The sequence below is a fragment of the Pongo pygmaeus genome, chromosome 5, assembly GCF_028885625.2.
Source record: "Pongo pygmaeus isolate AG05252 chromosome 5, NHGRI_mPonPyg2-v2.0_pri, whole genome shotgun sequence".
Lineage (NCBI taxonomy): Eukaryota > Metazoa > Chordata > Mammalia > Primates > Hominidae > Pongo > Pongo pygmaeus.
Window position 1 is genome coordinate 108,142,354 of NC_072378.2, and position 21,721 is coordinate 108,164,074.

The 21,721-nt window shown below is 40.2% G+C and overlaps 1 protein-coding gene across 2 annotated transcripts in view; it reads right to left on the reverse strand.

Moving 5' to 3' along the window:
* Positions 1-3,737: 3,737 nt before the first annotated feature.
* Positions 3,738-21,721, reverse strand: part of SNX3 (sorting nexin 3) — a 50,652-nt gene continuing 32,668 nt past the window's right edge. The window contains exons 2-4 of one of the 2 annotated variants that reach the window (XM_054489997.2): positions 15,166-15,261; positions 6,724-6,848; positions 3,738-4,478 (exon numbers count right to left, since the gene is read on the reverse strand). In XM_054489997.2, the coding sequence (XP_054345972.1) occupies positions 4,373-4,478; positions 6,724-6,848; positions 15,166-15,261 (327 nt within the window). In that variant the 3' untranslated portion in view covers positions 3,738-4,372. The remainder of the gene's footprint in view (positions 4,479-6,723; positions 6,849-15,165; positions 15,262-21,721) is intronic. The other variant, XM_054489999.2, reaches the window with a different exon arrangement.

The window sequence follows — 21,721 nt, forward strand, 5'->3', positions numbered from 1 at the left end:
AATCAAGTGCTTGGTGTTGCTAGTTGAGTCCACTGGGTCGCTTTCATTTCTGGCACTCACTCTACAGTAAAGAGCATCTGGGATGAGGTGTTGTTGCCCAGCATCCTCTAAGCTTCCTTTGTGCTTTTAAATTAATTTCCCTGGCCTCCAAGTCAGTCTTATTTTCTTAGCAAGGTTGGAATAAAGCAAACTTCACTTCCTGTAAATCAGGATTTACAAAAGTAATTTCTCAAGATCTGGTTAAGTCCTTTTTTCTCAATTTCTTGATTTCTTTTTGTAATGACTTAAGTAGCCAGGTAAGATCAGATTTGACCAAGTTCAAGGAAATCATAGGGCCTCATAGCTAAATGACTAAACCTAACGATTTTAGAATTACTTGGGAAACTTTAAAAAAGAAAATCCTAAACTCAGTCCTAAGAGAGTAATTGTGGTGGGCAGCTATGTTTAGGAAAATACGATACTTCTAGTAAGCTGTGCATGTCCAAAAGAGCTACTTACACCTAAACTTAAAATCAAAACTAAAAAACATACTAGGGAGACAAAGTGAAAATACTATTAGAAAAACCAAACCAAACCTATCCATTCATAACAAAGGATATAGGAATTGTTTCTTAACATTCACCCTTTTCACTCATTCAGTAACTGTACTGAAAGTCATAGGCACGGCTGGGCGCGGTGGCTCACGCCTGTAATCCTAGCACTTTGGGAGACTGAGGCGCGTGGATCACTTGAGGTCAGGAGTTCGAGACGAGCCTGACCAACATGGTGAAACCCCGTCTCTACTAAAAAAATACAAAATTAGCTGGGCATGGTGGCGCACGCCTGTAATCCCAGCTACCTCGGGAGGCTGAGGCAGGAGAATTGTTTGAACCCAGGAGGCGGAGGTTGCAGTGAGCCAAGATCACACCACTGCACTCCAGCCTGGGGAACAGAGTGAGACTCCATATCAAAAAAAAAAAAAAAAGTCATAGGCCCTGTCCACAAGAAGGAAGTACACCAAGCCATGGCCTTTAGAATCAAACGTCTTCACAGTTTAAATGCAGTACCATCCTCTCCTGGTTAACCTTGAAAATTTTGCTCAAGCTTTCAAAGCCTCAGTCTTCTCATTTGTAAAAATAACATTATCTACTTCATAGGGAAGTTCTGTGACAGATCACAGTGGAATTATTACAAACTTATTCTCTCTATCCCAAAACAGTTTTAACTCCTTTCCTAGCCTAAACACTGGCATATTGTTAGCAACAGCAGCTGGCACCCACTGAGTATATGCGAGGGAGTGGGCTAAACTCTGTCCATCCATACCTCAAACACATTTTATCTGTAAAGGCCTTGGAGGCCACAGCCTTATTCTTTCACTGGCCATATTCACCCCACTCATGTAACCAAAAAAGGCAAAGCAAGCGGAGGCAACAGGATGGAATTTTAATCTAGGGTGGCCTCCTAGCAAAGAGGGCTGAGTGGAAAAACCATGGGATGTATAAAAAGGAGATGCTCCTCCTCTCCTAACACCCCTTCCTCAAAGTCATAATCACTACCAGGGGTCACAATGTTAGAACCTGTGCGTAGGAAACCAAATACCAGATAAACCTATTCTGGAACTGCCATGGCAAATGAGTAAGAGTGGTACCATTTGCTACTACTACTATTGTATCTATGACTACCACTGCCAACTGATAACTATTATTACGCTTTTATATGTTCCGATGCTGTTCTATGAATTTTACATGTAATCCTCAATGTAAGTTACTAAAGTTACCACTGATATTGACCCTTTATAACTGGCAGGAGTTGAGACAAGGCAATTAAATACTTTAATAATGGACACAGAGCCTGAGATTCCTTAGAATTACCCATCTATTGCTTTGTAACTCACTGCCAAATTAAGTTTTTTTTAAGGAAGATTCTTAAGGGATTCTGGAACCCCCTCCTATGTAGTTAGAATTAAGAGCACCTGCATTTTTACTTCAGTGGGTTAAAGGCATAGTTTTACTATAAACCATGGTCTCAGTTCCCTACAAGACAACACTGAAAAGCACCTTCCTCCATCAGGCAAAAACACGTTACCTGGAATAAACTTTTCACCTACTTTAAAACCCTTGACTTTTCAAGAGCATGCCTGCCCTTAGGAAATTGTGGTAGAGGTTAAAAGTGGGCAGGCTGGTTAAAAGTGGGCAGGCTGGTACAACCCATCCTAAACCACACTATTCCTTGTCTGTAAGTGATCAAAATCAAGACTCCACAGTGAGTGGAAACCTTGACACTACTGACATTTTTGTGTTGTGGGAGGCTGGCTTGTTCATTGTAAGAGGTTTAGCAGCATCTCTGACATCCACCTGTTAGAGTCCAGTAACATTCCCCAGTTGAGACAACCAAAAATATCTTGACATTGCCAAACGTCCCCTGGGGGACAAAATCATCCTTAGTTGAGACCCACTGCTTTATTTTAATGTTTAACAGAAAAAAAAATTTTCTTTTGAGACTGGGTCTCACTCTTGCCTAGGCTAGAATGAAGTGGCATGATCTTGGCTCATTGCAACCTCAACTTCCTGGGCTCAAGATATACTTCCACCTAGCCACCCAAGTAGCTGGGACTACAGGCACACACCACCATGCCCAGCTAATTTTTAAACTTTTTGTAGAGACATAGTCTCACTATGTTACCCAGGTTGCTCTCAGAACTCCTGGCCTCAAGCAATCCTCCTGCCTTGGCCTCCCAAAATGCTGGCACTACAGGTGACAGCCACTGTGCCTTGCTGAAAACCACTGCTTTAAAGGAATTATTTGGTTTTGCAGAGCTACCATTATTCTGTTCTGCATATCCAAAACTGACAGCCTCTGACTTTACTTCTCTAGTTCACTGAAATAAAATTTACGTGTTGTTTAGCTTTGTACCTTCTTACTTTACAGTAATTGAAACATCCAGTATTAAGGAACTGTGAAACACTGAGCAACAAAAGGCCTTATGGGGCAACTCTGACTTCTTCCTATGACTTCCATCTGCTTGGTGGACATCCTAGTTTGGCCAAGACCTAAGCTTGTTTCCTTTTAAATGGACTGATCCATCTTCAGAGGAGACGCATCTGCTGTAGGAGGACAAAATTTCTTTACCTTGGGATTTAACTCCAAGTCACAATGGGTCCCCAAACCACCAGAAGTTGTACAGACTCAAACTAGAGACCACATTCTGGCTGAAAGGTCTGAACACAACACAAGTTAGGCAGCAAGAAGTCATGTGTTTTCTGGTATCTTATCATTTTTGCAGGTCAGGCTAGAAGATTGTGCCCTTCTCTTAAAGAGGATAAAGTGTGCTACTATCCCAAACCAAATTAAAGAGAAAGCACAAACCTGCTGACTAAGAAGAGTTATTACAGCCTTGCTAAGTTTGTTTAAACAAGTCTCTCAGTTGAACTAGAAAAAAACTTCTGAAAAATAGGAGAAATGGCATTTTATCTTTAAAAGTCCTTTTAATAAATGAATTGAGATTATAAAGCAGTTTTCAAATACACAAAGTGCTTCAAAATGATTCAATAAGCCTTAAGCAATACATTTTTTAGTATATCACTTTTGTTGTTGGAAATACCCCATTCAATGGATGGAAGTATATTTGATATCACCACTGTTTAAAGGGTATGGAGTTACAGTAATGAGAAGTATATAATTAGTAAATAATCCCTCTCAACAAGTGACTTAAGTAGTCACTCAGGAGAGCAAAGAAAAGCTGGAGGCAACACAATCAGTGCATATCAGAAATGCATTTAATTTTTATTTGAAAACAACTTAAATTTTTAGACAAATGATTTTAGTATATAAATTTGCTTTTGTTTTTATACAGAATATAAAGATTTCCCTCATCAATCTTCCATGTGAAGGGTATTACAAGCCTGAAGGAAGATACTTTCTGCACACAAGTATGTATCTTATGTGTGCAGTATTGGAAACCAATGGTGTAGTGCTCCTACACATAAATGGGGTCAAGTGACATCACACATTAAAAGGGGGAAAGAGAAATATTCTAGTTAATCAGATGCAAGAAGCAAACAAGACACAAAAACTGTGCAAATAAGATCAAGCCAGTAACTTTAGTTACGACACTACAGATTACATTGGAATAACAGGTTTGTGAGGCTATAGTGCGCACCACATTAAAACAGCAAGAAAGAGTTATTTATATAGAAAGGCTGGAATGAGGGATTTTTACTAAAGCAAATTAACTTCTTGTCAACTGCCAAAACAAAACAAAACTGAGCATATGAGTGTTAGTATACTGAAGGCATGTTATACCAGTTTCTGTGCAGCATGCTAAAAGTTAGAACTTCTCCACTGGTGCTTATCAATCATTAATAGTCATGTTTTTGCCCCTTCTTGCCAAATTTCAGGCATGTCTTATTTTAGATGGAGTATAGCTTTTATCTATTATTTCATCTTGTAAAAACATGTGAAGACAACGTTCATTCTGTGCCAGAGGATGACCAGCGACCCTGAGAATAAAAAATATAAATTTAGTCCAATATTTTATACAAGGTGGGGGAGTTCAAAACACATATTTTAAAGTTGAGAAGCATGTATAATTTTTTTTTTTTTGAGATGGAGCCTTGCTCTGTTGCACAGGCTGGAGTGCAGTGGCTGATCTTGGCTCATGGCAACCTCCATCTCCTGGGTTCAAGTGATTTCGTGCCTCAGCCCCCTGAGGAGCTGGGACTACAGGCATGCGCCATCATGCCCAGCTAATTTTTATATTTCTACTAGAGACGGGGTTTCACCATGTTGGCCAGGCTAGTCTCAAATCCCTGACCTCAAGTGATCTGCCCACCTCAGCCTCCCAAAGTGCTGGGACTACAGGCGTGAGCCACTGCGCCCGGCTCAGAATCATGTACAGTTTACTAATAAGTATTATTCTGGACTGTCCATAAAGCTATACACTACCAACTAATGGTATATGTTCTTTTGTTTGGTTCACAACTCTAATTAAGAAAACATTAATCGCAAATTTTTCACTGCTTGTGGCACATATACCCAATTAGCTTTACATAATAGCTGGTGTATTCATAAGAAACTTAAATTAATTGTAATGTTAAAAGTGAAGCATGTCAATTGATCCTAAGAATTTTTTTTTTTTTTTTTTTGGAGACAAAGTGTTGCTCTATCACCCAGGCTGGAGTGCAGTGGCATGATCTTGGCTCACTGCAACCTCTGCCTCCCAGGTTCAAGCGATTCTCCTGCCACAGCCTCCTGAGTAGCTGGGACTACAGGCACATACCACGACGCCCCACTAATTTTTGTATTTTTAGTAGAGACAGGATTTCACCATGTTGGCCAGGCTGGCCTTGGAACTCCTGACCTCAAGTGATCTGCCCACCTCGGCCTCCCAAAATATTGGGATTACAGGCATGATCCACTGTGCCAGGCCAGAATCTATTTTAAAGAGGAGAAGATACAGGATTGAAGTTAGAAATACAATGAAGTTCAATAAAAGCCCAAAATAGTAAAAAAAAAGGCACAAATATCCAGGTATTTTGTTTGTTTTTGCCTGCTTAAAACCAGACTGGGCAACCAGACTACTATTTCAGAATTTAAAAACATCTAATATAGGCCAGGCGTGGTGGCTCATGCTTGTAATCCCAGCACTTTGGGAGACCAAGGCAGGCAGATCACTTGAGGTCAGGAGTTTGAGACCAGCCTGGCCAACATGGCAAAACCCTGTCTCTACTAAAAATACAAAAATAAGCCAGACATGATGGTGCGCAACTGTAATCCCAACTACTCAGGTGGCTGAGGCATGAGAATCACTTGAACCTGGGAGGTGGAGGTTTCAGTGAGCCGAGATTGCACCACTGCACTCCAGCCTGGGAGATAGAGCAAGACTTTGTCTCAAAAAAAAAAAAAAAAAAAAAAAATCTAATATAGTACTGCCTTCTCCAAAAGGAAAACAGATTCACAGACAATGAAGACTGAATGCTACAGTAGATAACCAAGGGCTTTATGTAACCCTTTCTCTCCTGTTTACCACTCATGGATCTTCAAATCACTAGATAAAATTTAAAGTGTAAGCTCACATTACCATATTCTGTAGGATTTGATTTACTTTTGCTAGTTTAAGGCCAATGCACAATTACAGTGAGGTCTTTCTTGGCATAAATCTTTCTATCACTCTGGCTTTCTATTACTTTACAAAATAGCTATATTTCAAATGGGAATAAAATTAAAAGCTAAAAATATTGGTTTGAGCTTATCAAGAGTTTCTAAAGTAAAAAAGAAACAATCCTAAGTCTTCTTACATTTTCAAAAGAATACATTTTACCATGAAAATGAAAAACACGCACCTTTATACAAGACATGCTAATACCTCCATCTGCAATCAAACAAGATGATTGCAAGTGTATTGTAAGTTTTATTGTTCATGCTAGAACATACCTTAAATCAGAAAGAATCATAAGTAAAACTGTATTTTTTAAATGCCGTAATTTTAAATGTAATTTGCATAAATTAACCAAGAAAAACAAATACAAAACTTAGGTCAACACAAAGATGCTCATTTCAATCACTCAAGTGTGTTAATATTTATCACATGATATTCAACTTGTCAGATACTTTTACTTTGTTTAAATGATATGAAAAGTTAGGAAATGGCTGAAAGAAAAGGCAACAGTGCAGTTTAGCTTAACATCTAAACTACAAGTAGTCACTTAAAGTAGTCCTACACTTTGAGGAATAGGAGGCACTTACTTGTTTATAAACTGCTCCAGCCCTTGTTTTCTTTCCTCAATAAAATTGTCATCAAATATTCCATCATCTCCTCTAAAAGGAAGCTGACGCAAAAACGCTTTCCCAGGGAGCGGGGGAACTACGACCTAAAACGTGAAGACAGAAACTCCTTGATCATGACGACTGGGTTGTGAAAATTTATAGAGCACAACATGAAGACAAAGCATGTCCTCACTATGACAGCCATCGCCCGGTCAAACTAGTTTAAATATAAAAGAGCAAAAAATACACTGAAAAAAGACCAAATGTTTAGACAAATGCACAATAGCCCATCAGACAAAAGCTCCTAACTCAAAGGCGGGGCCCACAGCTTATATCATTTTTCTTGGCCTTATCAAAGCCCAGGTATAAAAAGAGAACACTCACAACACTGAAATAAAGGTTACCATGCCCCTCAGACACTTTGTGAAGCCACTTGGAGAAGGCAATGCCTTACTGCAATGGAAACAGCAGAGATCAAAATCAACACTCAATTAAATGAAGAAACATTAATGTTCTCTCTGCAACATGGTTAGATAAGAATTCTGGTTTCAGCCGGGTGCGGCGGCTCACGCCTGTAATCCCAGCACTTTGGGAGGCCGAGGGCAGGCAGATCACGGGGTCAGGGGATCGAGACCATCCTGGCTAACACGGTGAAACCCCGTCTCTACTAAAAAATACAAAAAATGAGCCGGGTGTGGCGGCGGGCGCCTGTAGGTCCAGCTATTCTGGAGGCTGAGGCAGGAGAATGGCGTGAACCAGGGAGGCAGAGCTTGCAGTGAGTGGAGATCACGCCACTGCACTCCAGCCTGGGCTACAGAGTGAGACGCCGTCTAAAAAAAAAAAAAAGATTTCTGGTTTCTTCAACCTCTTACACATCTGCATACAGTCTTTCCTACTTGTGTTTGAGGTGATGACAAAACACCAATAACTCTAGTTGTCACTATTCTGTTTCCTAAATTAAGAAACAAGTCAACTTTCTCCCAAATGCCCTATCCTGCTGTCTTTTCCCAAAGACCCATCATTTCTCCCTTCTCACACTATAGGAAGATCCCAAATTTTCCCCTTCAAAGCCTAACCAAGGGTCAACTCCTGCTGATCTCTCCCTTCTGGGAATTATCTGGAGCTCAAATATTATTCTGGGCCAGGTGCAGTGGCTCACATCTGCAATCCCCGCACTTTGGGAGGCCAAGGCAGACGGGAGGATTGCTTGAGGCCAGGAGTTCGACACAAGCCTGGGCACATGTCTACAAAAATAAAAAAAACTTAGCTGGGTGTGGTGGTGTGAGCCTGTAGTCCCAGCTACTTAGGAGGTGGAAGTGGGACGATCACTTGAGTCCAGGAGTTCAGGACTGGAGTGAACTAAAATCATGTTGCTGCACTCCAGCCTAGGGGACAGAGAGACCCCGTCTTAAAAAAAAAATAAACTTTTAAAAATGTTATTCTGGAGCTCAAAATACTTGTTTTGATTAAATAGCACCTAGCTCTTTCACAGGTTAGTTTGGTGTCTCTACCCTAGCACTATGAGAATCAGATAATTTTTGTACTGGGGGGCTTTCTTGTGCATTCTTTTCTTTCTTGAGATGGGGTCTTGCTCTGTCACCCAGGCTGGAGTTCTGTGGTGCGATCACGGCTTGCTGCAGCCTCCCCCAGACTCAGGTGATCCTCCTGCATCAGCCTCCCAAATAGCTAGGACACTACAGGCACACAGCGTGCCACCATGCCTGGCTAATTTTTCTATTTTTTGTGGAGATGGTGTTTCACCATGTTGACCAGGCTGGCATTCTTTTCTTTAGCAGCATCCCCAGCCTCTACCCACTAGACATCATAGCACCCCCAGTTGAGACAATAAAAAATGTCTCTAGACAGTGTCAAATGTCTCCTGGGGGATAAAACTGCCTTTGGTGGAAAACCATCAATCTATCATACTAATGTCTTCAAATCAAGACCCTTGTCTTAGGCTTCTTGTGGTTATTTTAAGAAAAACTGGGCATACAACAGAAGCTCAAATATCTGTTAAATGACCAACCACTTAGCTGGATCCTTACTTTAAACCCAAACAGAGAAATGTGTAAGCAAACAATCAGAACAAGGAGAAATATATATAGTAAACTGATACATACATATTTTTCTTTTCACCAATAATACAAATTACACATATTCAAAAAAATTAAAACTTTAAACCATAGATATAGTTTCTACAACGAGTTGTTTATCCTCAAACAAAATCCAATAGGGTAAAAAAGGGAAAGAGCAACTCGACTTCATATAGATTAACAAAAAACAAAATAAAAACAAAAAAACCAAATGTCCAAATAAACTTTATAATCCCTTCCTAGATTTACTCTCCTCATATGACCAATGATGAAGATATCTATGGATTTGTCTCTGTAAATTTATGCTAGCATTCTCAGATCTCACCCCCATGTTAGCATCTGTTTAGTTGAGAGTTAAAATCTGCAGGGACCTTCTATAACTGAGAAACAAAGGAATGCTAACCATTACGTTCCAGGAGAATGGCTATCTGGTGGGCAGGGAAAAATATCTGTATCTACACAATTATTATTTAAAAAAAGAATTCTGGAACCAGTGCGTTAAATAAATGACCACCATTAATTCAGGGTAGAATTTAGCATGAAACTTAAGAAAAGTATAGCTCAAGGATGTCAGTTAAAGAAAGAAGGAAAATCATAAAAAATGTAAGAAAATATATATAATTAAATATACATAAATTTCATATATAACGGGAATTTAAGAAAAGGATAGCTATGCATTATCCTCTGTAGAGATACATTCTTCCTAACATATTCAAACTAGTCATTCAAATGGATGGGGAGGTGGTAGGCAACAGGATTAATGATCTATAAAAATCATAAATGGCTCATCCAGCTAAGATTCTCTTCTACATCAAATTATTTTTGCTGAAGCAGTCTGAAAACACCTAACTGGAATTCTAACACCAGGTTGGGTGCGGTAGCTCACATAAGTAATCCCAGCACTTCAGGAGGCCAAGCTGGGTGGATCACGTGAGGTCAGAAGTTCGAGACCAGCCTGGCCAACGTGGTGAAACCCTGTGTCTACTAAAAATACAAAAAATTAGCCGGGCATGGTGGTGCATGCTTGTAACCCCTTTACTCAGGAGGCTGAGGAGAATTGCTTGAGCCTGGGAAGCAGAGATTGCAGTAAGCCAGGATTACTCTAGCCTGGGCAAGAGCTAGACACTGTCTCCAAAAAAAAAAAAAATTCTAATATTAATTAAAAAGTCATGAATACAAAGATATGTGCGTGCATGTGGGGTGAGAAATAGGAGAATATCTGGTGAGCACAATATATTGAAAGCTAAAGCAAACTAGAATAAAAGCTAAAAGATCTGACCATAATACATGTCAGCTAATTTCTAGCTTAGTTTAACAGATCTTAGTTAAAAGTACTAATATACCACAAAATAACTTGATTACATTGTTCTTAGCAATACTGTAATACGAGTAAAACTTTCACGTGGATTTAACTCTCAATATATTTAACTGGTATAATGTTAAATGTGAAGTATTGTGCTTCAAAGGACAACATCAAGAAAGTGAAAAACAACCCAGAGACTGGGAGATATGTGCAAATTATGTATCTGATAGGGAACTCTAAGAATCTTATATATTCTTGACATACTCTATAATCAAAAGATGAACCCATTTAAAAAGGCAAAAGATCTCAATAAAGATTTCTCCAAAGAAGATACATAAATGACCAATAAGTACATGAAAAGAAAATCAACATTAGTGGCCATTAGAGAAATAAAAATCAAAACCACAATGCAATACCCCTTCACAAACAGTAGGATAGCTATAATAAAGAAGACAGGCAATTAGTAAGGATATGGAGAAAAGCAGAACCTCACATTGCTGGTAAGAATGTAAAATTATGCAGCTGCTTTGGAAAAACGGTCTGCCAATTCCTCAAAAGGTTAAAAAGAGTTATGATATGACCCAGCAATGTACTGGTAGGTATATACCGAAAAGAAATGAAAACACATGCAGACAGAAACCTATGCACAAATGTTCACAGCAGCACTACTAATAATAGCCAAAAAGTAGAACAAAATGTCCACCAAATAAGTGTATAAGATGTGGTATAAGCATACAATAGGATATTATTTAGGAATAAAAAGAAATGAAGTAACTGATGCATGTTAGAAAAGCATGAACTGTGAAAACATGTTAAGAAGCCAGACAGAAAAGATCACATATTCTGGGCTTCCATTTACATATGCCCAGAATGGGCAAATCCACAGAGAAAGGAGACTAGCAGGTGGTTGCCATAGGCTGAGTGAGGAAGGGTTGGGGAGAAATCAGCAGTGTCTACTAATGGGGACAGGGTTTCTTTTATTGGGTGATAAAAATGCTCTAAAATTGACTAGTGCTCTAAAATAGTGATGGTTGCACAACTCCGTGAACATATTAAAAACCAGTGAATTATACACTTTAAATGGGTGAATTGCATGGTATGTGAATTATATCTCAATAAAGCTGTTACTAAAAACAAAAGCGGCTGGGCGGGGTGGCTCACGCCTGTAATCCCAGCACTTTGGGAGGCTGAGGCGGGCGGATCACGAGGCCAGGAGATCGAGACCGTCTTGCTAACACGGTGAAACCCCGTCTCTACTAAAAATTAAAAAAAATAAATAAATTTACCAAAAAAAGCAAAATATACATTCAGCAAAAGTTTATTAAACATTTCCAGTGTGCCACATGGTATGTTAAGCAAAGCCCAAAGCCTATGTATCAAGACACTTCTCAGCTAAGTGCGGTGGCTCATGCCTGTAATCCCAGCACTTTGGGAGGCCAAGGCAGGAGGATTACTTGAGGCCAGGAATTGGAGACCAGCCTGGGCAACATAGTGAAGCCCCATCCTTACAAAAAAATTTTAAAAATTAGCTGGACATGGTGGCTCATGCCTGTAGTCCCAGCTACTTGGGAGGCTGAGGCAGGAAAATCACTTGAGACCAGGAGTTAGAGGATATTATAGTATGCTATGATCACGCCACTGCATTTCAGCCTGGGCAACAGAGCAAGGCTCTGTCAATCAATTAATCAATCAATCTCCTAACCATCTGTAATTTGTATATAGTGAGATATAAATCTTTATTTCCTAATAGACAAATATCTCAACTCCATTTGCTGAATTCCTTTCCCACTGAATGACAATGCTATTTTTGTTATGAACTAAATTCCCTATAAATACATGGGTCAAAGTCTAAACTCTATTACATTCCACTAATCTATTTGTCCAACCTAAAGCAATATACACTGCATAACAGTGTTTCCCATCAGAGATGGAACACTTAAGATAATAACTGTGGTGCCTTAAGATTATAATGGAGGTGAAGAATTCCTATTGCCTAGAGATGTCTTGGTGATCCTGACTCTGTGCAGGCCTAGGCTACTATGTATATTTGTGACTTAATTTTTAAGAAAAAGTTAAAAAAATTTAAATAGAGAAAAGCTTATAGAATAAGAATATAAAGAACATATTTTTGTACATTTGTTCAATGTGTTTGTGTTTTAAGCTAAGTGTTATTACAAGAGTCAAAAAGTTAAAGTGAAAAGTTTAAAAAGTAAGCTAAGGTTAATTTATTATTGAAGAAAAATATTTTATAAATTATAAATTTCAATGTACAGTGTTTATAAAGCCTACAGTAATAAACAGTAATGTCCTAGGTCTTCTCATTCACTTGCCACATACTCACTGACTCACCCAGAACAACTTTCAATCCTGCAAGCTCCATTTATGGTAAGTGCCCTATACAGGTGTACCATTTAAAAAATCTTCCATGCTTTAAAAAAAAAAAAAATCTTCCACACTTTATTTTTTACCATATCTTTTCTATCTTTAGATGCACAAATGCTTCCCACTGTGTTACAACTGCCTGTAGTATTCAGTACAGTAACATGTTGGATAGGCTTGTAGTCTAGGAGCAATAGGCTGTACCATATAGCCTAGGTGTGTAGTAGGCTACACCACCTGGGTTTGTGTGAGTATACTCATATGATGTTTGCACAAACAATGAAATCACCTAACGATGCATTTCTTAGAATGTATTCTCATCATTAAGTGCCATATGACTACACCACATTGTTTGAATTACTATAGCCTTAAGATATGTTTTGGGTCAGGCGCAGTGGCTCACATCTGTAATCCCAGCACTTTGGGAGGCCAAGGAGGGAGGATCACCTGAGGTCAGGAGTTCGAGACCAGCTTGGCAAACATGATGAAACCCCATCTCTACCAAAAATATAAAAAAATTAGCTGAGTGTGGTGGTGGGTGCCTGTAATCCCAGCTACTCGGGAGGCTGAGGTAGGAGAATTGCTTGAATCCAGGAGATAGAGGTTGCAGTGAGCCGACATGATGCCACTGCACTCCAGAGTGAGACTCAGTCTCAAAAAAAATAAAAAAATAAAAAAAAATAAAAAGAGATGTTTTGATGTCTGGTAGAACAAATACCTGCTGCCCACTATATACTGAAAATATTTTTTGGTTATTCTTGAGCTTTTTCCAATTCCAAAGCTCATAAATAAATCTGCAACTTTATAAACACCCCTACTGAAATTTCTACTAGAATCTTATGAATTTATAAATAAGTTAGAAGATACGCTCTACTTCATGCAGGTCTCTGCTAATGTCACCTAGAGTGAGGCCTTCCCTTGTGCTCTATATGAGAGTGGCTCCCCTGGCACTTCCTACTTCCCTTAGTTTAGCTTTGTTTTTTTTAGAGCTTCTCATCATCTGACATCTATATATTTTACTATATTTTTCCTGCCTTCTCTTCAACAACCCCCTCCCCCGCAATTTATCTAATGGGATATAAGCACCATAAAGAGGGGACCTTAATTTGTTAATAGCTCTACCTGTAACTCCTAGAACACAAAGAACGAGCTAAAATGTTCATAAAATAAAAAAATCTTCAAAAGTAAACATTCCAAATGAGGAATACAGTATTACAAGGAATACAGTATTACACTTCTTTTTTCTTTTTTTTTTTGAGACAGGGTCTGGCTCTGGTGCCCATGCTGGAGTGCAGGGGCGAGACTACAGCTCACTGCAACCTCTGCCTCCTGGGCTCAAGTGATCCTCTTGCCTCAGCCTCCTGAGTGCTGGGACTACAGGTACATGTCACCACGCCTGGCTAATTTTTGTATTTTTGGTAGCGATGGGGTTTCGCATGTTGCCCAGGCTGGTCTCGAACTCCTTGGCTTAAGTGATCCACCCGCGTTGGCCTCCTGAAGTGCTGGGATTATAGGCGTAAGCCACTGCACCTGGCCCCTCTTTATTTAGGTCTTGTCTTTTGGTAAAGTTTGAGAGCTTTCTTAACACAGATTTTGTATTTCTAGTTTTATTCATATTTTAAAATTTTGGAAGAGATGGGGCCTCACTATGTTGCCCAGGCTGGTCTTGAACTGCTGGGCTCAAGAGATCCTCCTGACTCAGCCTACCAAAGTACCGAGATTATAGGCATGAGCCACCATGCCCGGCCTTCTTTACATTTTTGTTGGAATGCTATGATCTGCATATTTTGTGCTCATATGCAGCCACTTTTATCTTAAGCTAGAAATAGAAAAAAAAAAAAAAAAAAAACCCCTTATTAAACTTGAGAAATGAGTACAGACTAGCCTTCATCTAGTTCAGGACTCCTACCATACCCATACCTTTTTACCTACTTTCTAGTCACAAAATAACTTTTCATCATTCTGAGCACACCACGTCCTTCCATGACTCCTTGCCTCTGATGTCATTCTGAGGCAGGGCTGAAATGAGAGACATGAGTGAGACCTTGCTTTAATTTATTTTGATGCCAAAGCTACCAAATTCTATTCTAAGAGAAGATCAGGCATGTAACAGTGTTTTTAAATTGCAGGCAGCAACCCATTAGTGGATCATGGCCATCATTTAAAAATGCTAATCTGAAGAATATCAGCACATATCACACAGAGTGAAGTCATTACTGCTTTATGAAACTTCTGTTACATGAACATATGTGTGATGAAAAAAACTTATGTGTCACTAAAACAAAATTGGAAATACACTGACATTTATAAAATGTATTGAGGAAGAGAAACTTGGCTTAAGTGTGTGGAGAAGGGAAGATGGAATAGGACGATGAGGGAAAGGAAGGAAGTAATAGCAAGAAGGTTCTAAGAAGTGTTATTAAAGTGTGAGTCAGCAAAGACTTCAACTGGGCCAAAGTAGACAAGAGAAAGAGTTCTAAGGAAAATTTACACAGACTCTACCTCTATAAAATGACACTGAACTATTTGAAAAAAAGAAATCATATTTGCTTTTACCCATTTTATTCAATATCATTTTCCTGAGAAATATTAAACATTAAAACTTGGAATGTTTTGCTTTAAAGTTGCATTATAAATCATTCTTACCTTGCTCTCTCTTTCTAATTCACTTCGCAGCCATTCAAAGTCACTGTATCTTCTTCTAACAGTAGATTCTTTCAGCTTGAAAATAGGAAGATTTGTCTGAAACAAAAAAAGTTACTCCTAAATTGAAGCACATTAAGGAAACTTCAAAAAAATGGGGGGACGGGGGAATCTAGGCTTGCCAATTGATAATATGGCAAGCCTGATTACCTTAACAAAAGAAATCATGACTTTTTCTTTTTTTTGAGACAGAATCTCGCTTTGTCACCTAGGCTGGAGTGCAATGGCACGATCTCGGCTCACTGCAACCTCCACCTCCCAGGTTCAAATGATTTTTCTGCCTCAGCCACCCAAGTAGCTGGGATTACAGGCACCCACCATCATGCCCAGCTAATTTTTGTATTTTTGTAGAGATGGGGTTTTATCATGTTGTCCAGGCTAGTCTTGAACTCCTGACCTCAGGTGATCCGCCTGCCTCGGTCTCCCAAAGTGCTGGGATTACAGGCATGAGCCACGGCACCCGGCCAAAATCATGTCGTTTTTAAGATGAACTTTTACCCATAACAAAATAAAACTTTGCTAGTTCCTTTTTTTTTTGAGACAGAATCTCACTCCGTCGCCCAGGCAGTGATGCGATCTTGGCTCACTGCAATCTCCGCCTCCTAGGGTCAAGTGATTCTCCTGCCTCAGCCTCCTGAGTAGCTGGGATTATAGGCACCCGCCACCAGGCCTGGCTAATTTTCTTGTATTTTTAGTAGAGGCGGGGTTTCACCATGTTGGCCAGGCTGGTGGTCTCAAACTCCTGACCTCAAGTGATCTGCCGCCTCAGCCTCCCAAAGTGCTAGGCTTACAGGCCTGAGCCACTGCCTGGCCCACTAGTTCTTTAAAAGTATTTACACAAGAATACAACTTTTAAATGTACCTTTGCATGCATGCTTTTGGATGTCATTCTGCCTGAGGTTATTTGCATAAATGTAGGTCATTTTCTTATTATTTCAGTGAGCTTTAAAAATGTCAACTAAGCAGGGGTGAAAAAAGGCTAGCTCTTGACTATTCTCCAGCTTAGCTAGTACCTCAGCAAACAGTCCTCATAGGGTAAATATACCTTACCTTTTAATTTTTAAAATTTTATTTTCTTGGTGCTCATTCATTATAGCAAAACCCCAACTTATGTCTCAATGCCTATCACACTGCCCGTTGATGTAGAAATTCTTTTTCTTCTCCCAGAGACAGGGTCTCACTCCATTGCCCAGGCTGGATTTAAACTCCTAGGCTCCAGCAATCCTCTCGCCTTGGCCTCCCGGGTAGCTGGGACTACAGGGTCATACCACTGTGCTGGCTCACTTTTTTTTGATTTGATTTTATTTTTTTGAGGCAGAATCTCGCTCTGTCGCCCAGGCTGTAGTGCAGTGGCGCGATCTTAGCTCACTGCAATCTCCGCCGCCTGGGTTCACACCATTCTCCTGCCTCAGCCTCCCAAGTAGCTGGGACTACAGATGCCTGCCACCATGGCCGGCTAATTTTTTGTATTTTTAGTGGAGACGGGGTTTCATCGTGTTAGCCAGGATGGTCTCCATCTCCTGACCTCGTGATCTGCCCACCTTAGCCTCCCAAAGTGCTGGGATTACAGGTGTGAGCCACCACGACTGGCCCACTTAGCTGCTTCTAAATGAAACCAAAATATTTTGTTATGAGGACTAGATTAGATCTTGCATAATAAAAGACCTAAATAAAACATTATTCTTAATGGCTTTCTAAAAAATGCCAAGAAGAGCAGGGAAAGTGCTGCATACGGTGTCTGTGGGTCTTACCACTAGTAGGAAATTAAATCGTACTCAGTAGACCAAGCTCATAAACCCAGAGCTTTGAAGGCGGAGGGCAAGTTCAAGAACTGAAAACATAACACTCAGTACTTTGAAGTTACACCTGAATGTAAGAAAATTTCTGGACACTGTTCTTTATAAGATTGCAAAGGCTACTTGTTGCCACTTCAGTCAACTTCTAAATTTAAAAAAAGTAACAAGAAAGATTTCTATTATCTTTTACTGGATCCCCTTTAAAGAAAAAACATGTGGCAGGGCGCGGTGGCTCACGACTGTAATCCCAGCACTTAGGAAGGCTGAGGCGGGCAGATCACGAGGTCAGAAGATCGAGACTATCCTGGCTAACGCGGTGAAACCCCGTCTCTACTAAAAATACAAAAAAATCAGCCGGACATAGTGGCGGGCGCCTATAGTCCCAGCTAATCGGGAGGCTGAGGCATGAGAATGGCGTGAACCCAGGAGGCGGAGCTTGCAGTAAGCCGAGATCGCGCCACTGCACTCCAGCCTGGGCGACTGAGCGAGACTCCATCTCCAAAAACAACAACAACAACAACAAGAAAAAATATGCTAGGCCTGGCGTGGTGGCTCACGCCTGTAATCCCAGCTCTTTGGGAGGCCGAGGTGGGCCGATCACAAGGTCAGGAGTTCGAGATCAGCCTGGGCAAGAGATCAGCCTGGCTAATACGGTGAAACCCTGTCTCCACTGAAAATACAAAACTTAGCTGGGCATGGTGGCGGGCGCCTGCAATCCCAGCTACTTGGGAGGCTGAGGCAGGAGAACTGCTTGAACCCGGGAGGTGGAGGTGGCAGTAAGGTGAAGATCGCTCCACTGCACTCTAGCCTGAGCGACAGAGCAAGACTCCGACTCAAAAAAAAAAAAAAAAAAAAAAAAATGCTACCAAATCCAATAAAAAATGGTCTATGACTAACAACACTAAAGACTATTAGGAGTGGTATGAGACCAGTATTTTATCATTAAGAATAGATTTTAGGCCGGGCATGGTGGCTCATGACTGTAATCCTAGTGCTTTGGGAGGCTGAGATGGGAGGACTGCTTGAGGCCAAGAGTTACCAGCCTGGGAAACATAAGAAGATTCCATCTCTACAAAAAATAAAATAAATTTACTGGGTATTGTGGCATGTGCCTGTAGTCCTAACTACTTGGGAGGCTGAGGTGGGAGGATCTCTTGAGCCCAGGAGTCAGGAGTTCAAGACTGTAGTGAACTACGATTGCACCACTGCACTCCAGGATGGGCAACAAATGAGACCCTCTCTCAAAAAAAAAAAAAAAAAAAAAAAAAAGAGAAGAAAAATTTTATTTTATTTGAGACAGAGTCTCACTCTGTAACCCAGGCTGGAGAGCAGAGGCATGATCATGGCAGGGTCAAGTGATTTCTCCTACCTCAACCCCCTGTGTAGCTCAGACTACAGGCACATGCCATCACACTTGGCTAATTTTTGTACTTTTGGTGAGACAGGGTTTCACCATGTTGCTCAGGCTGGTCTTGAACTCCTGAGTACAAGCAATCCATCTGTATTGGACTCCCAAAGTGCTGGGATTACAGGCATGAGCCACCGTGCCCAGCCAAAAAGATTTTAAAATGTGCAAAATATCACAAAGTTTGTAGGAGACAGAAATGACTTAACATAATAACTAATGCCATACCCTACCAAAAATACTACTCAACACTATATATTCTCTTAGATTACATTCTGTCCGTTAATTCAGACTTTGAACTAATTAGCACAGAATTTGCATAGAACTGCAAAGTGTTTTACAATTGGAAGAAAAAAGTTAAGTGCCACCTGAAGCAAAGACTGGCTTCCTACTGTGTATACAGGGACATCATCTTGTAATATTCACTCCTAAGAAAGTTCTACTTATTTGTTAAGCTTAATGCTACTGGTAAGTAGCTGTCATTCAGTACAAGAAAAGCTTTTTATTCAGGACCTTAAATCCATTTTGTAGTGGTCTCAAGTTTTTCCTAAGTGTATTAACTTCTCTATGTTGTATACCTTACAGCTTAGGATTTTCAACAGATGCTATTGGGCATAACAGTGTATAGGTTTCAAGCATGAAACCAAATCTCACAAGAGATTTAAAAGCACTTGAATTTTCTTTCCCAGGTAACCACAACATTTGTTCATTGTATTAATGACTAAGGAAAAAATTGCACCTAACAAGACTCTTATTATACTAAAAGTCAAGCTTATATTTAAAGATGCTGGCTTGTTGTACAGAGGGTATTCTCATTCCCCACAGGGAATAAAATTAGGTCCCCTGGAGAGTAGAATAATTCCCAGAAAGAAAGCACTGGATTATTTCTCTCTAATTTCACCTATTGGCTTTTTAACCAAGTTCACCCTTCCGCATTAAAATATTAAGTCTTTGTAAATGTCTTAAAGATAAAAAGGCCTTTACAGAGTTGAGTGTTTTCTGCAGGTGAGATTTTACATTCTGAATTCCCTCCTCTCAAATTACTTTACAAAGGGGATTAACTGCTCTCTTTATTCAAATACGTTAAGATCAAGCTTGTGAAAAGAGTCCCCTAAGAATTTTCATACTTCTGGGTATGGAAGTCTATAAAGTTAATCTCTGAAACAACATATCAAGCTTACAGGTACCATGTTGAGAGAAGAGTGCCAATTCAGCTCATTTTACCTTCCATTTTCCCTTTTGAACTTTTGACACAATCATGATTATATCTGATTCACTCTAATAGAAAGGGGAGGGGTGAGGGGGAAAAGTCCTTTCCCTTCTATGATTAGCTAATAGTTTGACAGTTTATATACTTAAATTTAGAGGACCATGATAGCTTAAGAAAGTTCTTTTAGTTTTCTTAACTGGTTATGATTTCTCTTTTTGCATGAGGACTGCTTTAGAGTTTAAAGTCACATCAAGAAATTCAAACATCACTTGCCCATTACATATGCAGTGGTTAACTTACTTAGCCTGTTAAACGTCTTCCCGATCATTACAAGGACTTGTAATTCAATGTAACTGATTAAAATAACTAAGTGCAAAATGTGGGGTTTTTGTTGTTGTTGTTGTTGTTTGTTTAAGGTACTGAACTATCACTGCTGAAACTCCTGTGATTGGTCACTTTCAATTTATTTAACTTTTATAAAATGATTGAAGGGAGGAGAGGTTTTTTACCTACAGCTTCAGGAGGACTAAACTATTATTTACTGATCATCTATAAAAGGGCACCATGCTAGATAAGGGAGAATCATTATTTATAATGATGAATAAGATGCAGACCTGGCCCTTATGAAACATACACCAATCAAGAAGGTTAGAAAATAAGCATATAAAAAGTTGAATTTCCATGGTTAAAAATACTACAAACTGGCTGGGCACGATGGCTCAAGCCTGTAATCCCTGTACCTTGGAAGGCTGAGGTGGGAGGATCACAGGAGTTTGAGACCAGGCTGGGCAACATGGTGAGACCCCCATCTCTACAAAAAATAAAAAATTACCTGGGCAGGCTGGGTGTGGTGGCTCATGCCTGTAATCCCAGCACTTTGGGAGGCCGAGGCGGGTGGATCATCTGAGGTCAGGAGTTAGCGACCAGCCTGGCCAACATGGTGAAACCCTGTCTCTACTAAAAATACAAAACTTAGCCAGGCATGGTGGCGGGTGCCTGTAATCCCAGCTACTCAGGACGCTGAGACAGAATTGCTTGAACCTGGGAGGCGGAGACTGCAGTGAACCAAGATTGCGCCATTGCACTCCAGCCTGGGCAACAAGAGCGAAACTCTGTTTAAAAAAAAAAAAAATTAGCTGGGCATGGTGGCACATGCCTGTAGTGGGAAGATAAGGTGTCAGGATGGCTTCAGCCTTCGAGGCTGAGGCTGCATGAGCTGTGATCACATCACTCACTGTACTTCAGCCTGGGTGACGGAGACGGTCTCAAATAAAAGGGGGGCATTTTGGTGAATACATTATCCATTACTCTATTAAATGCACATAACTTTTAAATCAACAATTTCAATGGGAATTAATCCTACAAATATTTCCACACATACAAAAATATTTTAGCATTGTTTGTAATAGAAACAAAAAAACCCAAAAAAGACCAGAAACAATAAATCTTACATTACAAACTTATATTACACAGCTTTTTACAAAATATAACTCAGCCATAGGTTAATCAGAAAAGCTGTCTAGAATGTATGACATGTAAAAAGTTTCAGGCCGGGTGCGGTGGCTTATGCCTATAATCCCAGCACTTTGGGAGGCTGAGGTGGGTAGATCACTTGAGGTCAGGAGTTCAAGACCAGCCTGGCCAATACAGTGAAACCCCATCTCTACTAAAAATACAAACATTAGCCGGGCGAGGTGGCACGAGCCTGTAATTCCTGCTACTCCGGAGGCTATGGCAGGATAATCGCTTGAACCCGGGAGGCGGAGGTTGCAGTGAGGTGAGATCATGCCACTGCACTCCAGCCTGGGCGACAGAGCGAGACTCCACCTCAAAAAAAAAAAAGTTTCAGAACAGTATATTATATAGCATAATACCATTTGTATAATATGAAAAGCACGGAAGAATTGACAATTGATTTGGCCCAGATTCATTCATTCTTTCCCTTCCTTTTTTTTCCTTTCCTCAGACTCTGCTTCCCATCCCTCTCTCCCTCCCTCCCTCCCTTCCTTCCTTTAGAGACAGGGTCTCCCTAAGTTGCTCAGGCTGGTCTTGAACTCCTGGGCTCAAGGGATCCTTCCACCTCAGCCT